Genomic DNA, 27,388 nt, shown 5'->3' on the forward strand with positions numbered 1-27,388 from the left:
GGAGAAATGGTTGTGGTCAGTGTTATTCCCTTCGCCGAATCTTGGCCTCGCTGTCGTCATGTTGCAACTGAAAGCTTGAGGAAATCCATGAATGTGAACACAGACGCTCTTTTGCATGTGCAGTCTCTGTGCACCCTCCCTGCTCCTTGACGGTTTTGCAAAGTCTCTCTCCTACTTTCTTCCAAGGCAGAAGTCCCACCAGCATACCATTGGTCTGCTGACAGGGAAGCCAGGTTACGAGGCTATAGCAGTAAGCAGTGAATACCAGACCGTACAAAATATGGTGAATATTCTCCGCACTACGTCTTGAGATGTGATGCATGTAAATATTCTAATCTGTTGTCTATCTGCATTTCAATCATATCTTCATCCCAGCAGCTCATTTCAACTCTCACGTTACGTGGTGATATACTTACGACAGGAATTGCATGTTTTATAAAGTCGTGAAATATCTGTTGTACTTCAACATTGCATCAACTCTGTGTAATATATAAAACAAACTATGAGTTTTCTTATGACAGGGCAAGTAAAGATTACTGAGGTGGGCGACTGTGTCTGATGTATCACATTTTCTGAAGCAGTAGAGTGAAACAATGTATTGGTGATGGGCAAATGATGGGTGTATGACACACTCATTGACTGTATCGACACAGCTCCAATGTTATGTTGGTGTTCTATCATGCCGCCATCTTAAGGTACAACTGCGAATATAATTGAGAATAGCAGGTCTCAAATGATATATGTCGATGATCATGATTTATACAGGATAAAGGTGATTTATGCTGAATATGTTTTCTGTACCTTTGTGGTTGTCAATGTATATGACTTAAGTGTGTAATAGTGCTGGCCATTGATGTATCTGACGGGGCATTTATTTTAACATCTGTTGTCCGTGTTTAGTTTGCTGTTTTAACAACGACAACAACACTTGTATCTGTCTTGAGCACCAGCCTCCCAATATGATGAAACACGACTCGTCCTTTGATGTCTTGCAACACGTGCCTTCAGATGACGCATCAGCTGAATTGTTTTTTTTCTTTCAGTGACACACGTATCAACACGCTGCCACGACTGTGTCATGACGCGTTTGTATCATTTGACCCGTCAGTGAATTAGGCAGTAGTCTGGTGGTCAGTGGTGAAGCCTTAGTGCTTCAGATTGAGTTTAGCAAGTCTGGTGACGACCCATGTACAAGTGTGTCCCTGTTGACCAAGACAGTGTAAATATTGTCATGACCAGCAAACAGGCAGGGACTTTGGATTACCATGGCTTCATTGTATTTTAAGTTTCTATGACCCCTATGGCTATAGAAAGGTTGAGTTTAACTCAGCATGTGTCTTTATAAAGACAGATCATTCAATAAAAAGAATCAAATAACTGCCATGACACCACAGTTGACGTTGACGCTGCTGTATTGCAGAGTTGATGTCTAATGAACATCGACACATTCTGTCACCATAGTCTGTGAAAGAATGATTTGTTTTTTCAATTTGATGGCATTTCATGTTTCTGGTCTCATGTCTCATTTCTGCTCTTAGAATAACATTGGGACAAATTTTCCAACGTTCATAAATACCTACATACAAAATCACTTCACTTATAAGTCGGCCTGTGTCGAACCAACCCTCCGAGTTTCACTGAATCTCTGTCTGGTTTTCTTCTTCTGACTCTGTTGACTCTGCTACTTTGTTTGCAAACAAACACAAAACCTCCATCATTCTCATCGGTGGAGCTAGTTACAAGTTTATTATTATAAATCTCTGCTCAGTTCTGTCCCTAATTCTGACCATTTTTGTTTTAGTGATTTTTACTAGTCACCTGGACTCTATCTAAAAAGTGGGTTGAGGTTTGCCTGAAGTGGCTTGTTGGCAGTTGGAGAAAAAAAACCCAATTGTAATAAAATCTCACCACTGCAGGTGAAATAGTGCCGTCTATTCCACGTTTCCCTGAACTCACCCAAAATGAGCCAATGTAGTGTCCATGATTTTTCAAAAGTAATGGATCTGCTAGTACTTAGGTTGATTTAAACTAATGTGTAGTTGGTAAGTATTTCATATTTGTGTATCGTTTTCCATTTTGGCCCCTAGTTTTTTTGAGATTGGAAAGTGAAGTCATTTAGTGCCAAGACAGTTTGAAACCGTTCAAATGTTTGGTATATGAATATTCACAAAATGACAAGTCTTCTCACACACTGAGTCCCACGCCGTTCACCTCGGATTGTAAAATCTGAACCAATGTTATTTCTTTATTTTGTCTGTGCAGCTTACTCATTTTGGCTCTCACTGCATTTTAGTTGGGATTCCACAATCTGTGCTCGTATGGCTCTTGACGGTTTTTTCATGCATATGGATTCCGTGTCCACCATTTTGAGTGTGCATGCCTGTGAGTGCCGGCCAGCATTGTCAAGTTGCACCCTCCTACTGAGAGGTGTGGGTGCATGTGTGTGTGTGCGCGTGCGATGCTTGACTTAAGGTATATGATTTGTGGATCTTCGAATTTGGTTTGTTTTTCCTGTGTCAATGCTTCAGTTACTCCACGCCCGCATCCGTCCAGTTCGTGCCACTGACTTGTTCCTCTCCTGCTTCAGGTGTCTTTGCTGGAATATCGTAAGAGGAAGCAAGTTAGCAGCCATGATTCCCAGGCTGCCAGCTGCAGCCCCCCTGGTGGAGGCCCTCACAATCACCGTGGAACCCTGGACACCCCTCACCACTCGCATCACCAACTGCATCGCTCCCTCTCTGCGCATAGCTCCTCCCTGCCAGAGATGGAGAAAGGTGCTGACCCTCAGTGTCGCAACCTGTGGTGAGACATGCATCTAGATGTGCTGTTTTGTTGAGTTTTGGCCTGTTCTCAGACTCTCATTTGGTTCCAGGATGGTTCCCACCAGTGTAGAACGTCTAAGGGAAGAGCCCAGACCTATGGAGCACAAGCTCAAAGACACCAAGGCCCCGGCTGAGAAAGACATTGGTACCATCTCAGGCTTTAAATAGGCGACTGCACTGCTCCTCCTCTCTCTAGCATTCTGTGCCAGTGAAGTGGCATCATGTGCCGCTCTCCAACAAACTGTTTTTCCTAGAGTGTGAGAATATGAATGCACTATCATCTGACTGAGCAGCGAGATTGAACACTGTATCCCTGTGACTGAAGAGGTGAACTGAATTGTTTTCCTATTCTGTTTTAGATGCGGAGTGCTCGGAGACGCAGGCCGCTTTCGTCACTTCCGCCATGAGAAGTCCTCTGCTCTTGGTAGGTTGTCGACACTTGTGTCTTCGAGTCATGCACTTTTTGTGTCAACCGTGTTAGTCAAATCCTTCCTGGTTTGGACGAGATGACACGAGACTGGATGAGTAGGTTATGATGTTTCTGCTACATTACTGTGGTGGAGAAGCTGAGCCTTGTGCTGTGATGTGCAGCTGGGCGTTTTGCATGCACCCTCGCCGTGCGCTCCCTGCTCTCCTCAGTTTTAGTCACTAGGAGCAGCGGTGACGCTGGGATCCGTCCCAGAAGGCGACCACTTGAGCTCCGCATCTTTCTGGAGTTCATCGGCTCGTGCAGCCAGGAAGTCAGACGATGAAAGACTAAGTGGACCCAGGATTTTTACTGCGTTATACGAGCATTTTACTGAAGGGACACACTGCCTGACCAGATGAAGAACAAACATGTGTCACTCTACATAACCCTTTCCCCAGCCTCTCCCCTAAACCTAACCATCCAAGACACATGGCTCACCTGAACCAGGACCAAACTGAAACCCAACTATCATGACCTCATTATTTTGAAGTCTTCATCCTCAAATTCAGGTTGACCTTGTGGGGTCCGGCCAAATGGTCCTCACAAAGGCATAAGGTCCTTACAAGGAGGTTCCTCCCCCTGGCAAATTGGTCCTCACAAGAATAGATAAACCAGTCCCACTCTTACATGTTTGCATTGCGGTCCTTGTGCGGAGATTGTGAGACCTCTCACCCTAAACCTAACCATCCCAAACATGTGGCTCACCTGAACCAGGACTCTGAACCAAACTGAAACCCAATTACAATGACACAGTTATATTGAGTGTTTTTTCATCCTCAAATTGAGGCTTAACCTTGTGGGGTCCTCACGTTAGCCCTGTCCACCCAACCAAGCCTTGGACTTGGCTTTGACAGCCTGTGATTGGTCAGAGCACACAGGTGTAGCTCCGCCTCCAGTACAGACACTATTTCAGTGTTTTTGGGCCTGGAGCTGAACTCTGTGTCTGAGAGTGTGACTTACTCCGCAGAGAAAACTATCAAAATCATGAGTGAGTGAGAGTCTGTTATGTCTTTTTAACAAACAACAGTTGGTTAGCATTCATGCTAACGTTAGCGTCCACGTAGGCACTGTCCCAGTTCTGAGGGACGTCTCTCACTTCATAGTGAACCAAGTGTTGAGAGTGAGGAGTGGGAATGGGCCTGATATGATGATAGTGATTCTTCTCGTAGCATTTTCTTCATCCACCGACTCTTAACTGGTTGGAAACTTGTGGTTGTGTCCAGGCGGCAGACAACCAGGCGCAGAGTGAGCAGCCATCCAGCCACCAGCAGGACTCTCACTCTCCATTCCGGGGGCGCTTCAGTCCACCCTCTGAACAGGGCTGCTACCCGAGCTTCACTGACTCTCATCCCGCCGCGGCCCAACACCACAAGGCTGCATCTTCTTCAGAGGGCGCCGCTGCGTCGGGATCCGTGCCACAGCAAAGCGACACCAATAAGACCAGGGCAAGTAAGAGCCAAGCCACCCAGTGCAATAGCAGCAGACGTGCAGAAAATCCCAACTCCAGCGCGCAAACATCCCACAACGTAGACTTGAACCGTCAGATGTCTGGGACAGTCCCGCCGCAGGCCGCAGGCAGCCCAGGCCACGGCGTGCTCCCACCGCTGCAGGCCGGTCCCAGGCTCCTGCCAGCTCCTGGAGCAGCCACCCATCCTCAGCTGGTGCAGTTCCAGCACCCCAACATCCTGAAGGGGTCGGGAGTCCGGACGCAGTCAGGTAGCTTTTAGCTTGGTCTTCTGGAGAAGGGACGACGCTGCCTTCCTCCTGTACTTCACTTCTGAACTGTCCCTGCTGAAGATATTTATGGTGTGGACCTGTACGGAGCAGGAGGGACCTGGCCTTCCACTGTCAGACAGTTCTCCAACCTTGCACAGACCTGAGCATTGACTATGACCCCCCCACACCCCCCTTTTTCTTTTATGTTAAAGTGACGGAGGAGGACCAGGGGGGTCGACTGAGAAAATGCACTAAAACTCCAATCCATCTTTTGTTTCAGCAGCCGTCACAGACAAGAGGCCTCTGGATGTCTGAAGCTGTTGCCATGGTTACCCTGTCAGCTCAATTTGGCATTCACTACATGACAACAGTGAAAGTTAGCCGTTTTCCTCTTCCTTTTATCACATTGTTTTAGCCAACCGTACTGGGAGAACTAGTTTGAGGTATCACTCATCAGTTCTACATATGCAGTAGAATCAGTATATGACCATTCCATGGGATTACCAGCAGAATCGCCTTCGTTTTGCTGCCAGTTCTTCTAGCAGATTCCAGTCAGTGCTCCACTGCTGTTGTATTCAACATTTGCAGGTCTGATAATACATGGTGCTGCAATTGTGTTTTCATGTCGTTGGTTTTTCTTTGTTTTTTTTTTGGAAATATGTTTTTCAAATAAATAAGAATTTCACTCACTTGTTTTGTTTTTATGTCATGCCATTTTCTCTGGTACTTCAGAGCAGCATGGCTGGACTTCTGTGGTAGAAGGCCACGTACTTCGTGTTGGCATCTCACCAGTCGGTGGGAAAAACTATGTTTTGTTTGTTCTTCAGGTGATGAAAGGCATTTTAACCAATTATTTTTAACTCATTTTAGATCACAATGGCGCCTCTGCCCTGTTGCTCTCCCCGAAAGTTGTGGCTACAGCTCTTCAACTTAATGTAAATAAGAATTATTATGATGAATTCTACTTAGTAGTAGATTTAATAATATTATAATAATGATATAATTATATAATCACGAGAATAGACTGTGCAACGGTTAAGCTAATGAGGATGGATGGATTATGATAAATACTATCCATAAAATAAAAATAAATGATACTGTCGCACTTTTTTCAAATGCTGTTCACAGAAATCTTTGCTAGTTGGAGCTGTTTGAGGAGATTAAGTTACAATGGAAGGTTCTTCTCTCTTTACAAGTATTTGGCAGTTTTTTTTAAGACTCTATCCACAGCAGGTGAAATTCTTCATGGCCACTTTCTTTCCATTTTCAGTCTTGTATTTTTGCCTGCTAGTCTGATCATTTAACCAGAGTTAGAGGCTCAGTTTCTGACATCGGCATCTGCACTGTTCCAAATGATCATGCAAATTGGGTTGAAGTGTCATGAAGGTATTCTGTTTCCCTGTGACACTCATGCGTGGCACTGTGCCTGAGAATCAACCTCCGTGCCATGTAGTTTGAAAAACTTTCTAAGACGAACGTTCCACATTATTAAGCAGAGCAGCATTTTCAACCAATGTGGGAATGAAAAATGGCCGGTAAGCACGAAGTGGTTGAACACCTGGGACAAGACATGAAAACCTTTGATATTTCTTTGCACTATTGAGCGAACTGTAGCTGGTTTCGGAGCTGACATGGGTTTGTGCAGATAAAGGCACAATTTGGAAGCTTTCAAGTACTATATATATATATATATATATATATATATATATATATATATATATATGTAAAATGAAGCATAGCACAGTTTGCATCCAGACCTGTGGAAGACCATGGAGTAATGGTACATAAAGTATATCTATCATTTCTTTCTTCTTTTTTGAATTCATAAAAGTCATGAAGCCTCAAACTCGTGATTCAAATTCAATGTCATTGGATCCATTCTGGCAGACGGGGGCCATGAGAGAAAACCAAGACAGGATCAGAGTCGTATCCACACGCTGTAGTGAGGCATCCGTGACCCGTCACTCGGAGGCGTCACCACCCTCCTCAGAGCTGCACAGGACTTACCATGCTCTTGAGCGGGGGGTCACCAACTCAGAGGGCACCGAGGTGCCACACCAAGGTTCAGCACACGCTCCTGTACTCACCATATACAATGGACGGTAATGATATTCCTCCTAGAATGTCATCATGTCACATGAGGACTCGGTCCATCAACCACTGGAGGGTGGCTCGAGTATAACACAGTCTAAATGGAAGAACCTTAAACTCCAATCCTCAGAGGTTCAGGCTTCCATCTGCCCCACAGTGGCGTTGTACCTTCCCTGGCTCCTGACTCACCAGTGTCACTCTTCACACTCTCACACGCGTCTTCCTTCTCAGGCCTCAGTAGAGTGCAGCTGTGGAGCCGCTATCACTGACATTACTGGGTGGAAGACGCCCTCCACAAGCACCGGAACATGAGCTTCTCCAGCCCTGTCCAGCCAACGGTCCCCACAGGGCGAGTTTCCCTGGTGACGTTTCACCACAGTTCAGCGATGAAGCAGTGGACAACAGACCTGCTTCAGAACATACACTCTCTTGAGCTGTAGCTGTAGCTGTGGTGTGGTCCAGAGTTGCTTTTATCATAGCCGGGTTCTGAAACCTATCGTCAGACTTGAATCGGATCCAGATCAGTTTTGATTTTCATGTTCATTTGATGTCAACTTTCAATATTTGGTGTACTTCATTCATGATCCATCTGAGACACGACTCACAACACGGCCTTGTTTCGACACTTACTTGACCAACACATGAACACAACGTCTCTTTCTGACATTTGGAGCCTGTTTCCATGCAAATGTGTTGGTGGTCATCCGGGCCCTCAGTTCAAGGTGAAGCCTTGCAGTGTCCTCTCACTCACTGATCCCAGCCCATGGTTGGGCCGCCAGCGCCCCCTAGAGGGCGGCTAAAAGTTTTTTTGGGGGCAGCGAGATTCTCAGTTTTAATACATTAGCCACACATGGTGGCAGTAGTGAGTCACTGAATTGAGCTGACAGCTGCAAATCTGTGATAGTTGCCAACTTTTATCTTGACAAGATAAAACGATAAACTGTAACAGTAAAAACTGTTGATGAAAGCACCTGTTGAAGCAGTTTTGAATATTAATTACAACATTTTATGGCGTTACTTTAATTTACACTTCACTACACTTCTTTGGAGTGTAAAGAACATATTTTTATAATTTTTTATTATTTATTTTTATTTATTATTTAATTTTATGATATTTAGACATGAGTTATTTATTTTAGTCAGAATTTTATTCAGTTTTTCAAATGTTCTCATCAGTTTGCATCAAGTGTATTTTTCTCTTTTTTTTCTTAAGTAAAGTTGATGAATATGACTTGTACCTGGTTCTGCTGCTGGAGGGACTTTTTGATATATTTGCAATGATCACATGGTTTCATGTCACTTCACAAAGTTTTGGATTGTTTTTAACGTGTGAGTAGATTAAATATGGTTATTGATCACAAATGAAATCCAGAGTCATGAACCAGTTCTATTGAATGGGCCCCGAGGCAGGTGGTCCCTGAGATCAGAGAGGTTCAGAAGCCCGGCTCTGACCCTCTGACCTAGCGGCAGAGCATGGAGCTGCAGCTCTGGCCTGGGTTTCCAGACGCCTGCATGGTATCAACCAGTGAGGACAAGAAACTGCAGGTCACTTTAGGTCATCACAATGTTATTCACAATTTCACCACCAAACCATGTGATTTGAAGAACTTCACAAAGTCCCAGCTCAACAGACGCGATCACAAACGGTGTGATGAATTAAAACCTCGGCAGACTGACATTTAAAAATGAATTACAAAAACATTTCCAGCTCGCATGAGCTGAAGGATGCATCGAATCTGTTTAAAAAGGTTGAGACTTTAAAAAAAAAAAAAAGAAAAAGAAAAAGAAAAATGATGTCAAAAGTGTCCGGGAGTAAATTGCATAGACAGTGAAAATGGAGGATTCAGAGAAAGTGTGCAAACATTCCATCCAAACAAAATCAAAACATGTCGACACACTTGAGCTTCTCAGTTTGAGGGACACATGTAAACCTGGATCATTTCCATCTTTCCCACCAGGAAACACGTAGAAATGCGTCTGGATTTGGGACTCCTGGATTTATCCGATGCACCTCTTTGCCCCCTGAGAGACTCACACAGAGCGTGCCACCAAGCAGGGGATCAGACAATAGAGTTGGTGCCTCGCAGACCGACCCCTCTAGCAAAGTGCTCCAGCAGGCCAGTGATGGCGCCCGCTGGGCCGGGGATGGCAGACTTGAGACCCACAGTGGAGCTGTAGGCTGCCAGGAAGATTTCCCGCACAGCTTCCAGACGGGCCTGACGTCGAGTGGTGAAGGGAAACCTGCCGAGGGGAGACAACTTTGATACTAAACTCAAGAGTTATGTATCCAAAATAAATAAATACATGAATAAATAACAGACAGACGGAGGGACAGACAGACAGACAGACAGACAGACAGACAGACAGACAGACAGACAGAGACAGAGACAGAGACAGAGACAGAGACAGAGACAGAGACAGAGACAGAGACAGAGACAGACTGGTACTGTGTAAGTCGGCGAGGGTTATGACTTGCATTTGTCTGCTCGGTCTGTCATCCGGAAAGTTGTCGGACACTGGTGACTCAGTGGCAACTGCACAAGAGGCTGAAGAGGCCAAAGAAGGCGGGAGGTGAGTGGCATCATGGATGCTGCCACAGCCAGAGACGATCTGCCAGCTTCCATACTCTGTTGAGACGGAGGAGCCAGGCCGACCGGAGTCAGAGGTCACTCTGAAACCATGCAGTAAAGAAAATAAATGAGAAGAATTCCATGTCTATGTAAAGTCAAAAAAAGTGGTTCAGCCTTCCCATGAGCGAAATGTGTGATGAGAGATGCGACTTATGATGAAAATATAGACTGAATCAATAGGCCAGCAGCTCAAATGGAAGCAGCACATAACAGCAACAGAATGAAAACATCAGGGCAGCTGTAAACAACAAACAAATGCAAACACCACTTGACTGAGAGAGTGTTGAGGTGAAGAAGAACAGGCACCACGGCGTCTGCCACAGGAGGAGGCCATTACATTATCATGTATAAGACAGACTACAGACAGACTTCTGAAGTGTCCTGACAAACACTGCTGGTCATGTGCAGAGCCAGATACAGTCTGCAACCAGATCCTCTCCAAAGACTGTTGGAACTAACTGCTGATGAGGAGGAGCAGAGAAGAAGAGGGAACTTCCACCAATCGTATGCTAGAACCACATGGAGACCAATGTGCACTGCAACAGTGGGAGGGAAAAGGTGGAACTCACTGACAAAGCAAATGGTCGATGGCATAACCCTTTCCCCAGCCTCTCACTCTAAGCCTGTCCATCCAAAACACATGGCTAACCTTCACCAGGGCTCTGCACCAAACCTATTTTGAAGTCTTCATCCTCACATTGACCACTGCCTGTCTCCTCAGAAGTTTGACAATACCTGTCACTGCCCAGACCCAGAGAAGACAATACGTATTGTGTAGTATTGTTGGTTTCACTGGCAGCACCAACATGTCTTCTTCTCTTTCTGTCTTCTACTGAAAGTCAGGATCAGGCTGAAATATGGCATGAAGACATTTACCGTCTCCCAGGAACTGCTAAGGGGCTGCTGCCGGTGTGTGTGAGCACGTGTTCAGATTGGTTGGAGGAGGAGGAGCTGGAAGACTTGGCCTCGCTGAACATCACAGACGACTGCTCATCCAAGTTGCTCAGTTTGTTCCAAACAACCATCTGGGGGGAGGAGGTAGTGTCCTTACGCCTGAGGACAGAAGTCACAGAAGTATTTCTCACAAAACGATCAAATGCATGAAAAGCTGTGTCCAATCCCTCCTGCAGCCTGACACCCGCAGAAGCCTGGGGAGCTGTGTAGAGCGCCTCCATCTCAGCAAGTGAGCCACTCTTATACCTGATGTTAAGTTTGCACCCTGCAGCACATGCAACCACAAAACGGATCAGGTGGGAAGCAGGTTACCAGGCTTCCACACAACGAATATCATTTCATTAGAAGAACAAGCACCAGACGGATGATGGTGAGCTCAGTGCAGAAGCTTAAGCTTCCTCAGAGGTTAGGTGGCAGTTAACCCAGCCCACGCTTAGCAACGCTCGCCCAGATGACAGTGACAGTCAGAGAAAATACATCATTTCTCTGGGCAGCTCTGAGGAAGACGGCAGTGGGAGCCTGCGCAGTGGAACATCTACCAGCTCTTTTGTGTTTGTCTATACAAGTAACATCCAGCTTACGAACTGCTCGACTTAGGTCCACCTGTACCAGCAGATGCTTTTACTTTCTTATTTAACGGCTGGCACCGCAGCACATAGCAGCCCGGCAACGCGTACCACTGTTACGGCAGCACAGTATCGCAGCATCTCACTCTCACACAGCAACCTACCACTACAGTAGCACCTATAACCCTCGCGTCAACGTCCAATCTGACTTGAGACCGGTTGGTCTGAACCGATCCTGGTCGTAAGTCGGATGTTACTTGTATTGTAGGGCCGCACCGGTCGCATTTTTTGTGACTGATACCGAATGCAGATTGTTTTAAAAGTCCCAACAGGCTGATAGTGATTTTTGCCAATTTTTTTTTTTTTTTTTTTAAATCAGACACTTTTTTATACACAAACATACTAAATAACCATAAGACTGGATGACACAGAACAGAAATCAATGCAACTTTTACAGCAAAAAAAATATGGTAAAATGCTTAATATAAAATAAATATTTTTGTTCCCTTTTCAAAGAACAGATCAAAACCACAATGTAAACTTCACTGGCTAAATAACGGAATGCTGCCATATAACCTGACACTCGGCTCCTCTTCTTATGGACTACGTGTCCAGTGAATGAGTATCTGGGCTCCAGGTGTGCTGTTAGCAGCTGGTAGGATAGTTCATCCTGCATTTCACCGTGCGATCAGTGACAGAGACTGTTGACGCTGATGGATGTTGTGTGTCTTACCAATTGATAACCTGATTCTGATTGGTGGATCGGTCACCGATGTCACCCGTGAAGCCCGGGGCCACTCCATCTTCAGTGCTGAGAGAGAAGTCGCTGCTCAGGCTGCTCACACTGCCATAATCCTTCAGATCTGAAAGACAAACTTTGTTCTCATTTCAATAACACAACTGAGTGATCCACACTCATCAGCTGTTTTCTTGCAGACTGTGACCACAGCCAAGTCATAGTGCAGTGTCAGTGCAGAGCACACATGCTAACTGACAAACAACTGAACAATAGTCAAATAGATGCAGATAATGACTGAGAATGTGAGTCGAGTTGCAGTGTAAATGTAAAAAAATATATGCATCAATCTGTAACCTTGTTCAAGCTACAACCTTTTGAATAGCGATATTGATTTATTTGCAAAAGAACTCTGAATCAAAAAAAACTTTATTGCCAATGTCAATGAGGACCCCACCACCAAGAGCAATGAAATAACCTGGTCACTGCTTCTGATAACACTGACCTGAGAAGAACCGGCACGGTGGAAAAATGCTAAACTTGACTGATAAAAGATGCTGCCGCCGCTTTGTTGAGCTACTGCTATTCAGTAGGTAACGGTGGTGTTGAGAAGCAACAACCTTCAGGCGGAGAGACGAGGCCAGTCGCAACATTGTTTTCAAGAACACATGGCTGTTCTGAGGGAGAACTTCAATACAGCTGACTCAGTTTCTGTGTGAGCAGGTTCTCAATTAAAACACACACAACAGGTGCAACAAGAAACGTGCAGATTTACTCCAGAGTGATTTGTCCATCATCACAAGACGTTCAAGAGAGACACACAGAACTGAGTCATGTCTCGTTCTTTCAACCAGAATGAGACGAAGAAGATTTCTTTATTGTGTTTGGAAACATAAACGTTGCAGCCTCCTTGTTCAGGATTCTACGTTTGACTGTTGTGTGTCTGTCAGTGCTCTTGAACTGCTGTGGTGACATCACCACTTCTCCACTGGTCAGTGTTTTCTGACGGCAGAAAGAGACAGGCTGCAATGGTTGTACACAGAAACTAACCTTGACCCATGACATATGAGTGGGAGGGACTGTGGAAAACAAGAATTTGAACCAAGCATTTCCCAATGTCTGGACGACATTTGGTAAAGTAAATGCATTTTAAACAGATATAGCTGTGCAAATATAACTAAGACATTATTTTGAAAGACGAATCAACTGGGCAGGGCCATGTAAGATATTAGGCATGTTGGAGAAACATCTGTGAGGACAAACAAATTCAGTATCAAGTGGACGTCCTGGGAGGCTGACTTACTTAACTGACAGAGGTCCTCCATCGTGAAATCACAGTCTTTTAAATGAGAGTTCTTCCTTCTGAAATGAAATGAAGAAGGCACAAATAATAGAATTAGTAAAGATGGCAAGCAGCACCGACACAAATGAAGCAAGAATCCAATGTTGCACCTCTGTCTTCGAATTGCAGAGAAGTTTTCAGAGACTATGTGCTTCAGAAAATTGAAGCAAAAGAAGAAAATCTGTGGAGGAGAAATGAAAGATATATAGCTATTAGGTTTGGGTAGTTTCTGCCAGGGATTTTAGCACATGACAACAGTGAAGGGGTGTCATTATTAACCCCTTTACAAGACAGTCTCTGACGTTCAGCATGACAACACGTGTTCAGAATACAAAGACGTACCTCTTCTCCCTTAGAAAGACGATCTGGAAGCATGTGACTGCAAATACAGACACTTGAATGCAATTTGCTGAACTGGCTTGTTTCATACTGTCAACAGTCTGAAGGTTTGTTCACACTAAACGCAATTTTTCAGGTGGCACTACTTGTACCTGTGTCACCATATGTGACAAAATGCCTCCAAACATGCAGCACTCCCACTGCCTTGTTGTTTTGGCGGTTAGTGGCACAGTATGGTGCCTCCACATGATTGACCTTTGACCTAAGGCAGTCACCTTGGACGCATAGATTGTGTTTGGCGTGAACGCACCTTTACACTCAGCATTTTGGAATCAGCTTTCTGGAATGTCACCATTGTAACTCCAGTCAACAACTATCTACAGTTCAAGTAATCTCATCTTAAACCAGTCAATATTGGTAAGACATGTGAATCTGAAACATTCTATGGTGTGTTTCCACTGAGCAGTCCAGGTAGGTTCCTTTCAAGTCCTAATACATTGGCTTCCAGTGGCCTAAATAACCAACCAACTCAGTTTCTTGTTCCTGCTTCGCTAGCAGCCTACTGATACCTGTGACACACCCAAAACAAATGGCTGTTGAGATTTCTTGGCGTCATTCTTTGGTGACATAAAAACCAACTCTTTCCCAAGCCTTTCACTCTATACCTCTTCTTCTTTCAGCCTCTCCCTTCAGAGGTGGCCACAGTGGATCATCCTCCTCCATCTCCCCCTGTCCTCTGCTCCCTCTTCTCTCAAACCTACAAACCTCATGTCCTCCTTCACCACCTCCATCACCTTCCTCTCCACCTTCTGCCTGGCAGTTCCATCCTCAACATCTTCCTACCAATGTACTGGCTCTCTCTCCTCTGTACATGTCCAAACCATCTCCATCTAGCCTCTCTGACTTTGTCTCCTAAACACCTGAGCACATGTGCTGTCCCTCTGATCCTATCCATCCTGCTCACTCCCAGAGAGAAGCTCAAACAAAAATCGGACCTCTCTAGGATAGATTAAACACACACACACACAGATCTATCTGTGTATCTCTATCCTTATGAGGACCTCTCACTGACACCCTCAGCCTCTCACCCGCAACTTAACCATCCAAAACATAGTCCTTAACCAGGACTCTGAACCAAACTGACACCCAAATACAATAATGTTATTTAGACGTTTGCATCCTCAAACCTCTATGTGGACCGGCCAAAATGTCCTCACAAAGGTCAATGTCTTGTCAAAGATTGGTCCACACAAGAACATTAATACATGTACACACACAGACACAGATCTTATAGACATAATTTCACACGTTTACACACAACCACTGTCCTGAAAAAAGAGGAGAAAGTGGGGATAAGGGGCAGAAACTCTAAGAACTGCTCCTTATCAATCTCTGTATCATGTAAGAAATATTGACTAAACTGTATGCAGTGTAACAACTAAGAAGATGTGATATAATAGTGACGCAATTGTCAGAGAACCTGTCATATAATGTCTTGCAATGTATTAGAGGAGATTGTAATAAACATTCAAACACTGCAACATCACCGTCCATGTCCCAGCTCCACAAAACGGTACTAGATCTGCTGGAACACAAGATGGACACAGACTACTTACTTACCTGGACTGCTCGGGGGAAACACCACTATCGGTCCCATAACAGGCAGTAAATCACGTTACACATTTGACTTTGCTCATTATTGTTGTTTTTCACGTGGCAGTGGCGACGGCCGTCCTTACCCAAAAAGGAACCAGTCATATGCAATGGTTAGATACAGGATCTCTGAAGGATCAAGGGTGGCATGTACTGTCCCATCCTGCCCAGAAAATACAGAGAAACCCATTATTATATTTAGTTTGGCACTCTTTTATCCAAACCATCAAATGCTACTCTGCTATTGCTAACAATGTGAAAGTGGGTATGCAGAACTGCACAATGAACCCAAAGAAGAAGATGGTCAAACAAGATGTACAGCATGTAAAGATGCTGCGGTATATCTTGTTTGACCATCTACCTCCATTGAAATTTGGAACACAAACTTGTCCACCAAAATCTTTCCTGCTGTGAAAGTTTGTAGAACAAACTTACCGCCCAGAGGGAAAGTCTGATGAGGGACACAAAGAGAGGGGTTCGATCCCAGCCTGATATACAATGGACCAAGAGCCCATTTTCATCTGAAACAAAGGTCACAGAGACAAAGATTATAAAAAACTACGTAAAGAACCTGCCCCTGTTTGAATGACTCTAGCAGCACTGATAAAAGGGGTTTGGTATGTTGGGACATGTTGCGACTGTATTAAGCATGTAGGATTTTCAAGAGGTCACGGACAAGACACCTGAAACTGCACTATGGATGGTATTTCAATGATCGTTTTTATCGCAGCTGATGGTGGTCACTCTGCTGCACTTGCACTTGCAGACTTCACTGCAGTGAACTTCTGTTGTCATGTCTTGAAAGGTGAGTTGGGCTGTTGGGCACCAAGTTGTAATCTAAATTCAACTTGGTCTTATCTGTCTGAGAGGTCTTTCTCTGTCGTCATGACACAGTATACATTGAATCCTGTACTGCCTTTGTTCTCCCCAGGGTCGATCTCTAATAAAACCAACATGTCCACCACTGGCTTGCTGATGATGTGCAGAGACATGCAAGAGCGGGTGTAAAAAACTGGCTGAAATGAAGTTACACCAAAACAGACATTTCACTTGTAAGACATCCCTCTGTTTTAGACAGTTTGAATCGGGAACTGATCCCCTTGTCCTCCATTTGCTGGCCCTACGTCGAGAATCGTGGAGTGTTTAAGTCTCTCTTAAATGGGAAAAATGCACAGTACAGTACAGTGGTCGAAGCTGACCACGTCGGACTGTCACAGAAATTTAGGGAAGCACCGAACATTCGGAATCATGCAAAAAAAAAAGGCAACATTCGAATAGTGGCACATGCTTATAAGTATATTTTAGGACGTGTAAATGTGCGGGGGCATGTTTTGTCATACTTGTGAGTCACAAGTCCAGACAAGTCACCGTCTAGTGGGGACATTTTGCTTTGTCAGGACATTCTAGCCTGTCCTCACATGCTTTACAGTGTTAAAATGTTTATTGTAAGTAGTTTTAAGTTTGGTTCAGAGTCCTGGTTAAGGTTAGCCATTTGCTTTGGATGGTTAAGTTAAGAGTGAGAGGCTGGGGAAAGGGTTATGGCAATGAGCAGACCCCAAAATGTCCCCACAAGGATATAAATACAAACTCTACCCATCACTGCCACATGGACCAAGAAGCAAGTCTGGCCACTCGACTCGAGACATTTGAAAAGTCAAATATGTGTAGTAATTATTTTTTATTTTTCTTTATTTCAATAGCTACGGAATATCTACGGAGCCCCTAAGGGGACATCGCAACAACTACAAAAAAAAGAGAAGTTTTGCATGATCTCGCAATATTTTTTTAAGATCTCACGCCGTTCAAATGTATTGATTCTACTGCAAGAAGTAGAGGAGTCATGGAGGATGACCTGACACTGATTTCAAAACCATGCTTACGACGACGCATGGACTGTATGTCCTCATATTTTAGTCCAATTTTGAAATAAAATTCAATGAAACTTTCCCACGGACGCTGACTCGCCATCGTTTTGGTTGTTTGATCCAGATGTAGTTACGATGTCACTTCAAACTCGTATTGCGAGATCTTGCATTTTTTTGGTCATGTCCCCTTAGGGGCTCTGTACTTATCTAATCTGGCAAGACAATAATTTGCTGTGATTAGAGGTGAGTTATAAAAAAAAAGAAAAAAGAAAAAAAACAGAATCGGGAACATTTACGGTTCATTCAGCTTGAATATGAAAACCAAACCTACCATCAAAGTTAATGATATGCAATAGTAGCCTCAGGTAGTTTTGGGTCTGCTCTACCAGGTCCCATGCCTAAAATAGACATTAAGATAAGATATTAAACACAAGGACAGCAACAACAAGCCAGTCTGCCAGCAGCAGGGGTGTCAGAACCGGCCCTCAAATGGGCCCAGGTGGTGCAGGCTTTTCTTCCAACCGATCCAGCACCAACCAATGATCTTTCAACTGAAACAAGCAACGGCAAACTGACAATCAGCTGGTGAAAAAGGCTTCTTCTTGGTGTGTTTGAACAAAAACCTGCACACACTGTTCCCCTTTGTGGAACAGTTGGGACACCCCTGCAAGTGGCTCAGCGACAACCATGGCATTCATTCCCCCCACACATGCAACTTACGCACAATACCAGTAACTGCACAGTATTCATTCACACATTATCTACTCATGTTAACGTGTGTGTGTGTGTCTGTCAGGCGCGATGTGAGCATGTGCCATGGTGTGAGCTGCCTCACTTCTGGTGAAGTAACAACTGCCTATTAAGAAATACAATTTAAATGTAAGAAAACAGGTGAAAAATCACATAGTGAGTGAAGATGAACCACTTGGGAAGGAAAGACAGACAGATATAAATAGAGGGAAAACAAAACCTCTTTGGCAGAGGCAACAAGTGCACGTGGAACCGGGAGCGAAACAAACAAAAATAAAAACAAAACAAAAAGCGCCTGTCCAATACATTTACAGAAAAAACATTGGCTGTCAACAACAATGACATTGTGGCTGTGACTGAAAGCTCTACTGCTTCTGTAAGTGAGCCGCGCTCCACGAACAAAGCGATGGCATGTTTCAAGAAGCCGCTCAACCAAAGCCAGTGGGACACTCTGATCTGGAAAACTTAAGAGCGACTCTGGAGCAAAGTTCACGGCTCAACAATTTAGTCTGTTTCGTCTTGGTCGGTCCTTCTAGACATGTCTACGTGACACGCAGGAGTATTTACAACAATGTTCTCTGGAGGTCACGCGCACCACCAAATCTCGGCCATGGCGCAATTGTGCTTAGACGAAATTCCTGTAAAAAAAAATCCATTGTTCCAGTTGTAACTACTTGCACTAGGCAATTTTGGCATATTTGCAGGAACAAAATGCCGAAAATTGATTCATTTACAAATGTCTCCAGAAAGGGTTGGGCAATAAGGCAAAAATACATCATGATTTATTTATTTATTTTAAATAACGGTTTAGATTTGCAGATATATCTTCAACATTCTTTGTCTCAGTTAGCTTTATAACAACAATCATTCTTTCTCTCTGCACATTTTGGAGCGCATTTATTTGCTTATGCATTAAGTTTTTTGCCAGTTTTTAAACCATGAAGCAAACTTTGATGGTTTACTAGTGTCAATAAAGTATTGAAGTGAGATGCCATGTTAGCCGTTAGCAGACAGTCTTTGGCGTCGCGGGTCCGACAAAGAACATTCCATCATTTCTGTCATGAAGGTGTGTGGTCAAGTTAGAGGCGCATCAGGTTTAAAAACAACTCCAAGTTACACATTTGCAGGGCGTCTGTGGTGCATAAAAAGAATGTGAACGAATCTATGTCACCTCCTCATGTTGGCAGTTCATCTAAATGTTCAGGATTTAATGTCATCAAATCGCTGTATCTCCAGAGAAATGAAGTGAAACCGGATCATTTCACTGGTAGAAAAACACTCATTTAGAGGATGGTGGATTTAAAGACGTCAGTCGACTTGTGTTGTTCAGTGATCGTGATACCAGTCGCTCAATTACATCATTTGGATTATGTGTTTTGATTAATACGCTGAATCAGTCTTTACAGAATTTATCAATTAAAAAATATATAAATCACAACCAATTCCTTTGAAACCACGTAGGTCTATGAAGAGATGTGTGTTTGTCTCATCTTACACACAGGCAGATTCCACTGCAACAGTTTGAGTCATTCCAATTTCTTTTGCTACATGTGAGATTATTAGATTGTTTTAGTCTTCTGATAGCCCTAATAAAACCACATGACGAAAAAAAAAGCCAACCCTACATGTGCAGAGGATAAGAGGTGAGCAAACCTGATACTGAGTCCAGTCAATGTTCAGGCTTTGGCTCAGGCAGTCTGGGATGGTCAGAGGTGCATCCACATAATCCTGTCACGAGGCAACGCAACATTTGTGTCAATTCACCGTGAAAAGAGCTGCATTCATCAATGAATAACTGCACCTGATTCCAGTTGAACACTAGTCCCTCAGCTGCGTAGTCCTGGTCTTTGTAGCCCCTGAAAAACTCACAACCTGAAAGGAAAATCAAAGAGTAGTACTTGAGCACTACACTAAAGAGTAGTACTTGAGAATCGTAACAACTCAGTGCAGGTAAACCAAGGATATCTAGTGCAAACGTTGAGTCTCTGGCTGCGTGGCAACTTTTGAACTGTTAAATGCTTTTGAGAAACACGATTTACGGTCACTGAAAGAGTAAAACAACTATATTTATGGAGTATATTTCCATAATGGAAAAAAAATGATGAACCAAGAACAACATCATGATAAAACAATAAAAGCACGTTTTAGTCTTAAATGTAAAAGAAATACAAAATACAGTGGCAAATAAAAATCAGACATCATAAAACCATTATCATTAAAATCTTGGAAAAAGTCTGTGTTTTTCAAAAGGTGTGGTGGCATAATACAGGCAGAAATATTTGAGATACAGGTTATAAAAAAAAGTATGTGATAATGAAAAGGCAAAATATAGTTATTAACATATCTATGGCACCACAACAATCACAAAAATGGACGCTCGCTGTGAAAGCATGACCTTTAAAGTGAGCAGTTGAGGATGTTACCTGGGTATGGCACAGAGAGCAAGGTGAAGTCTGCATAGCGTTGGGCTTTATCTGCCTTTTCAGAGGAGGTGACACTAGATATAAAGCATCACATTATTATTAACATCAAATAACCTGATCCAATTCTATGCAGTGGGTCACAAGGTCGGTCAAACACACACAGCTACCCAGTCCTTAAATATAGTCACCGTTCCTCATGGATCAATGTTGTGTTCACAGGGCCACGATCAAAGCGGATGAAAAACCAACAATAACTAAGATAACTTGTTATCACCAAGGTGTGGGGAACCATGTCTGAACGCGGTTGAACCCTAAAGCATACAGACCACACTCCTCTCATATAAGGATAGGAAGGAATTTTGACACACACCAACATGCACCAACCACCGGGAAACACCAAAGCAACCCCACTTCCATTGGTGCTGTCTGTCACTGACCCTCTGCAGAGGAAGGCGGCAAGTGCAATGACGACTGAATTAGGCAAGTTAAAAAAATAATAATAATACCAACATCATGTGTAAAATAAAAGTTATAACTACATGAATGAAACTACATAACATCAGATAACTACATGAATGAAATGTAATCATTCATGATGGTTTGCCTTTACTTAAATAAATAAATAAATAAAAATCACTGTATGTTGAAGTTGGGGTGGGGGGTACTGGGGTTGAAACTGGATAGTCATGTGACAGAGAGGGGGCTTTGCCCATCACTCAAATTTCAGTTCAGTGGTTGAAGGAGGAAGTTGATTGACGGCCAGCAGGTGAAACACGGCAACAGAAGTTAGAGCATGAGTTGGTGCCAGTGCACGAAACTGTGGTTGCCAAGAAAGGCTGAATGGCCGGGGACCTATCTCCTCCAGCCACATGCGAGTTCTGCTCCCAGGAGAAAACTAAATTATCGGGGTAGAAACATAGATGCTAGTAAAAATAAGGATTTGAAAATAACCTTTCAAGTCGAACCAACAACTCAGCTTTTAGTATTTCCACATAGAAGAGAATTGTCACACAATGTCAACCGTACTTTACGTGATGTGCACATAAATAAGTCTCAAAGTATTATAGTGTAAAAGTATATGGTGACGGCAAGTCCTTGTTGCTGCTCACAAAATATAAAATCGGTGACAGGAGGCGATCACTAACTGCACACACACGAACGGGTGATGAACTTGTTCCGCAGGTCAGTTTAAATGGCCTTCAGTGCTCAGGTGTTCATGCACTTTCAATAACACATTTACTGATTTCATGATGGTAATACTGCATTTGAGAAGCAAAAAGCTTCTGATGTGATGCTGTCGCTCATCACATTGGTGGATGCAGCACACTGCCAATGCTAACCATGTCCATTCAGCTTCAGCGCCACGACACCAGCAGGTGAGTTATTTCACCACAAGCTGATCCAACTTAAAGACACTGTTTTTATTCACATTTATTTTCAAGTATCTACTTTCAAACCATTCATTTTCTAAACATCTCCAACCAGCAAATATGGCAGCACTTCTTCCTCACAACACCACACGAGGATCTGCTGACTTCACACACCAGAGAGATGAGGGTTGGATGGACACGTCAAACAGCCATCTTTGTTTCTAATGTTTCCATACTTTTGAGTTGCAACTGACTCTCAACACAAAGGAGGGTCAAAACACACCGGATCATTCAAACCTTCTTTGTCCCTTCGTTCAACCTATTGAAATGTGTGGTCTGAACCCAAGCAACGGTGGACATTCTTGGGACTTGTTCCGATGAAAGTTTGTAAGACTTCATGTCAGCATAAACATTAGAGAAATTATTAGGTGTAGCTACTCACTTCAGGCCGAATTTAACCTTTTTGTTCTCCACCATGAGGTCACAGATGTGGCTGACTGACAGGTAACGAAGAAGTTGAATATCATGGCCTCGGACTTTGTCAAACAGCTGTGAGTCGCCATTCCTGGATATTAAAAGAGAAGAGCAACTGTAGCAGAGACACACACACACACACACACACTGTATTTGGACCCAATGAGAAAAATGTCTTTTTTCAAAGCCACATTACCTCACTGGGATGCCATCCTGAGGGACCTCCTGAGACGGTGCCCAGGTCTGTTCATTTTTCCCTGGAAGAAAATGAAGTGGTCAGACTGTGCAGGAGTCCTCAACAAATACTTTAATTAAAAAGTTAAATAAGCAAAAAACGTGATTAACATAGGTGACAAATTCCATGTCCACTAGTTTTGGCAAAAAGGAAACAACCCCTCAACATGGACCATGCCAACTAAGCAAGGCAAGATAGGACATTACATTCCAAAAGAATCTGATTGTTCAATGAGTGAATTTAATATTTAAAATATTGAAGTATTTGAATTTTGTTTTTTTGTTTCTAGTTCATCATTTAAAGGCATAGTTTGAATATTGAAATAATGAAACTAATTTGGAATAATTGTATTTAGAAATGTGAGTATTTTCAAAGTTAGTGTTTTTTTCAAATTCCAATTAAAACACAGTACTTTTTAATTCGCAGCATTTTCAATTTATGAAATTGTTGGAAACATGTCATCAAGAAGAACGCATCAAGGCCCCCTCTTGAATTGATGAAATCACACTTTAAGTTACATTTAGAACAGATACAAAATGTATGATCGATTTGGCATTAATCGTGAGTTTACACAGCTTGAGTGCAATGAATTCAGATAAAAAAATGTAACTTATTGACAGCACTAGCCACATGATCGGCTTTGTAGAAGGAGATGAAAACTCTTCCGAAGATACGTGAACAGCAATGTGTTCTAAAGCTGCTTGATCTTGCTGTTCTCTTCGGACTGTTCTACACACAGAAATGGTGGTGCTGACCAGGAACCTACATGTGTTTCAGACTGACATTCAATTAAAAAGTCTGGTAAAACTCTTCTGAACAAATGACTGGATCTGAGAAATCCTACACTTAATCAGAGTTTCACTAATGACTATGTTTTTTAGCATTTCTGCCTTTGAAAACACATTTTAAAATATGACATTGAACCAAAGTCAGAGTCCCACTTCACTGCAGACTTGAGTGTGCAGTGGCATACAACAGTAAAAAGAGGTTAATCTGAAACCGCACCGAGGTTAAAATGAGGCACTTCCACATGATGCAGAAAAAGGAAATAAAGCCTCAGTGGAAAATACTAGGCCTAGCTATATTTCATCTGCATGCTGCTGGATTCTATCCTGGACTGATATAATATATATATATATATATATATATATATATATATATATATAATATCACGTGATGTCGAAGGAATACCTGGCAGATTTAAGCAGTTTCTGAATATAATCTTAGTTCTGTCAACAGCAAACCACAGGATATTGCTTAAACAAGACTCTGTGTTTGACTCTACCTGAGAAGATGTAGTTATAGCCAGTCCGTCCATACAGTTCCCCCCAGCCAGCCAGTGTAGAAGACCGGCAAATGTGCTGCAAGAGAAGAAAGCAAAGCTCTGAGCACAGCGCACCACCGCAGCGCTGCTTTGACTGACAGACAAATTAGCGCATCGACATCCTGTAGATCTATAGTCTATAGAACGAATGCGATCGAATCCACGTAACCTGCTCACGTTGGCAGGTGGTCAGCACGTTCTAACAGTTCACACCTGAGAGTCTCCCAGGGCACAAAAGTGGGTTGAACAATGACAGGTGAAGCTCCAAACAAGAGCACCTACCTTTCCCTTGTAGAGGATGACAGGACAGACAAATCTACCACGGCAGCGTGCCAGCTTACTCTTGTTCACCAGGTCCTGCAGTTTGCCAATCTCCACTGAGCTTTCAAACCTGTCCATGCAAGACAAAGACCAGTTATTCTTCATGTTTAAATCAACCTGCATCCATGTTAAAGAATGAGTGGTGATTCATTTCTAATAGCTCTAGAGCTGGGGGTTAGGGTTGTGTTGAAAATGGGCTGGACAAAGGGCCAACCATCCACAGTCTAAACATGAATATCAACTCAGTTGAGTTCATCATTGTGGGTTAACCCTTAAATGTCTATGGCAACTATAAGTGACATGGACTGTCAAAGTCTTTAACCCTTCACAGAAGGTGACAGTTTAGAAGCGGAGCTGTCCACTGTTACAAAGACAAGCAAATCTTCATCAAGTCTTGTAATCTTCACAACACTATATTTCAGTTGGCATATTACTGAAACCTTTTTTTGACGATAGTTTGTGTGACATCAACCTGTCTCCCAGGCAGAAGCCTCTCGGACTGTGAGTTAAATAACTATGTTTGTGACCTGAAAGGACCAGTAACACATATCTGGGGCACCTACAAAGCCAAAAAGGAAGATATAAAGTAGTAGAGGGGAAGCAGTAAAGAGTCAGAAACAGCACAATCAGAGAAATCACTGAAAGAATAGACCTGACCTCAGGTGGCACAAGTGTAAGACACTTGCTCAGAGAGCTGATTCAAGCTAGGATGCTACAGGAAAGCACTGAATGCAATACTTCCCATAATAATAAGTGTGACATCACATTTGCATACTGTTCCATCTCTAACACGTGGTAAGAAGTATTGCAGTTTGTCCCATGGATTGTGGCTCTAGTATATTGCCATGGTCAAAGACAGACAGCTTCACTGTGACATTCACTGAGAGACATATATGTCAATATTTACCCATCTCTCTCTACATCTGTGGACTCGTACTCCAGAAAAACAATCTGTCGAGGGTAGTGGCCGCAGACTTCTCCATTGACGTTGTGGATGATGCTGTACTTGTAGTCCCTGGCAAACAAATCCAAACAGCGCTTTTCCACTGAATCCATCTAGAAAAAAAAAAAAACCCACACAATATTTTGTTAGTTTCAACCCAGGCTAACACTAGTGTTGCCATCAAGCCCACTAACGTTGAGATCAAGACCAGCACAAGTCCTAGAGCAACACTTCAAGTGCCACTACAGGACTGAAAACTCAGAAACTGAGTCCAGAACATACTCATAGCTTGTTCCAATGGAAGTATTGTAAAATCTGACTTCTTCTTTTGCAGTAAGAAATGTGTCTGTGCGTGTGTGTGAGAGAGAGAAACTGTGGACTACTGGACTTCTGCTTCTCTGTTCAACTTGGTCGAGGGAACACAGAATCTCTGCATGCTCTGGTCTCGGGTTCGGTCTACGGTTTCGACTACAACACTAACTGACACCATGTTGAATATCCGACGTTCTGGCTGTGTGCACTACTTTTATTCCACACAACAACGCTACAGTGACACACCACTAACTTCTCACCTGGGGGGTGACATCTTTTGCTCTGTATTGATTCTTGGAAAAGAGGTCAATGAGGTGTGTTATGTCCTCGTTCTTGTTGACCGTCGGTCCAGTTCTGACGTCGGTCTTGGACGCTGCCATCGTCAGTCTCGCCGAACCCGATCGCTTTCAAACACGGAAGCAAGTTGTTTGGAGGAATACTCTGCCTGACCAGGCCATGCCCTCCACCCCTGGCAAGCACGTCAACTCCAAGCTTATAGAGCTGCTCTGTTCCTCCTCGAAACCAACATTTTTGTTGACGAATGTTAAAGCGAAGCGATTCGACTTCCAGAACGCTCTCGATTCTCACAGCTCACACGACTTCCCTCGATACAGTCGACGGAGAATGCGCCATAAAAAACATGCTCATCTGACAAATCAATACCGATGTCGCAATGTTCGGGACATTCGTACACAATGTCAACACTTCATGCACAAATAGGAAACTGTCACTACAGGATCCGGGAAGCGACTCTGCGAATCCCCGGATGGTGGTGGGGGAACGGAAGTGACGTTACCAACCACTCGACGCTCCCGCACATGCGCTGAAGCGATACTGCGGCTTTCCCGAACGCGTGTTTGCGAATCACTTCAAATTGTTATTTTTTTTATTTGTGTTTGCGAATCCCTGTAAGGTAGGACATGTTACCGTCTCATTGACTAAAAAAGCTCTCATCTGCAATTTTATTTGGCCACGAAAACGTCATCTCAGCAAAGATAAATGGTAAATTTTTCAGCAAATTAATTCAATTTGGAATCGGTTGAAGTCAGGGTGAAGGGAGGAGAGGTATTCTAGCCAATCAGAAGTGAGGAAGGCGGCACCCTCCCCAACCATCCGAGGATTCTCAAACATCTGACAGCTGCAGTATCGGTTCTGCGCACGTGCAGGAGTGCCGCGCTGTTGCTCACCTCACTGTTGTACGCGTCTGTGACGTAACACGCGTGGAGCAGAACATTGACTCCTAGTGGTGGTTTTTGTAACTGCACTCATGAACTTGGTGTGGCTGTAGGATCGACAAAACACGCGACTTCCGATGAATCATTTGTTGTAGTTTATAGTCGTACACACACATTTGTTGGTGAGTCAAAAGTGTACATCAGCTGACCCCTGTATTTTACGGTCATCTGCCTCCTGTGTGATGGTCACTCCAATTTCTTCCCATTCACACACACAAGGAACTGGAGCAGTGTCCCGTTCACCTGAAGCACCAATGACAAAACAAAACATGATGCCAGTGCAAGTTATTAAGTCAACAGAGATCCAAGATTTTGGAGGTTTTCTTCACAGTTTGAATTTTGAATGACAGAGAGGCTGTTTTGTGCAATACAGTTACACTAAGAGACAAAGCAAGGGGACATGACTTTCCTTTTTATTTAAGCTCCATCTTGCTACTGGCCCATCAACCACAACGTTACCATCTTGTTCTCCTCACCTCTGTTAGGCTCCAAGTTTCTACACCACCGAATCCATCGCCGTGGCAAGGAAGATACTAGTTAGGTATTTGTGCATTTAATGGTGACAATAACACAATAAAGTGCTGATAATCAATAAAAATAAAAATAACCCATAAACAACAAAGGCGGATCACAAATTTAACAGTCTGATGGCTAAGGGGAAGAATATATATATATTTTTTTTATTTATTTATTTATTTTGCTTTCTCCGGTGTGTCTTGATAGATTAAACAGTATTGTAATAGCTTTTCCAATAAAATCTTATTCAAAAAGTAAGACACATATTTTATTGATCTCCAGGGTGAACTTGAAATAAAAGT

The 27,388-nt window shown here is 43.3% G+C and overlaps 2 protein-coding genes across 6 annotated transcripts in view; one reads left to right on the forward strand and one right to left on the reverse strand.

Moving 5' to 3' along the window:
• setd5 (SET domain containing 5) overlaps positions 1-5,885 on the forward strand; it is a 29,979-nt gene extending 24,094 nt beyond the window's left edge. For 2 of the 5 annotated variants that reach the window (XM_053866930.1, XM_053866932.1), the window contains exons 21-25: positions 191-283; positions 2,588-2,802; positions 2,873-2,967; positions 3,182-3,246; positions 4,515-5,884. In XM_053866930.1, coding sequence (XP_053722905.1) covers positions 191-283; positions 2,588-2,802; positions 2,873-2,967; positions 3,182-3,246; positions 4,515-5,018 — 972 coding nt within the window. In that variant the 3' untranslated portion in view covers positions 5,019-5,884. Of the gene's footprint in view, positions 1-190; positions 284-2,587; positions 2,803-2,872; positions 2,968-3,181; positions 3,247-4,514 lie in introns of all 5 variants that reach the window. The other 3 variants (XM_053866933.1, XM_053866931.1, XM_053866934.1) reach the window with 3 other exon arrangements.
• A 2,763-nt stretch (positions 5,886-8,648) lies between these two features.
• On the reverse strand, positions 8,649-26,073 carry mtmr14 (myotubularin related protein 14). The gene is made up of 19 exons (XM_053866935.1): positions 25,596-26,073; positions 24,988-25,136; positions 24,042-24,150; positions 23,721-23,796; positions 22,397-22,457; positions 22,169-22,291; positions 20,357-20,430; positions 19,735-19,805; positions 19,587-19,661; positions 17,515-17,581; positions 15,754-15,839; positions 15,405-15,481; positions 13,669-13,705; positions 13,437-13,507; positions 13,288-13,346; positions 11,982-12,111; positions 10,605-10,781; positions 9,575-9,769; positions 8,649-9,339 (listed from the first exon to the last, which is right to left on the reverse strand). Exons 1-19 carry the CDS (start codon positions 25,713-25,715, stop codon positions 9,159-9,161), a joined length of 1,938 nt encoding a protein of 645 aa, XP_053722910.1. The 5' UTR covers positions 25,716-26,073; the 3' UTR covers positions 8,649-9,158.
• Between the last annotated feature and the right edge of the window lie 1,315 nt (positions 26,074-27,388).

Source organism: Synchiropus splendidus, chromosome 6, assembly GCF_027744825.2.
Source record: "Synchiropus splendidus isolate RoL2022-P1 chromosome 6, RoL_Sspl_1.0, whole genome shotgun sequence".
Taxonomy (NCBI): Eukaryota; Metazoa; Chordata; class Actinopteri; order Syngnathiformes; family Callionymidae; genus Synchiropus; species Synchiropus splendidus.

What these genes read in the sequence shown, in the direction of transcription:
- mtmr14 (XM_053866935.1), bottom strand. Translation starts at nt 25,715, where the DNA reads ATGGCAGCGTCCAAGACCGACGTCAGAACTGGACCGACGGTCAACAAG. An exon ending in CAGGATGGCATCCCAGTGAG is followed by an intron (nt 22,292 to 22,396) that starts GTAATGTGGCTT and finishes TTTAATATCCAG; the next exon opens with GAATGGCGACTCACAGCTGT. An exon ending in GACAGACCGAGCAGACAAAT is followed by an intron (nt 9,340 to 9,574) that starts GCAAGTCATAAC and finishes TCCCCTCGGCAG; the next exon opens with GTTTCCCTTCACCACTCGAC.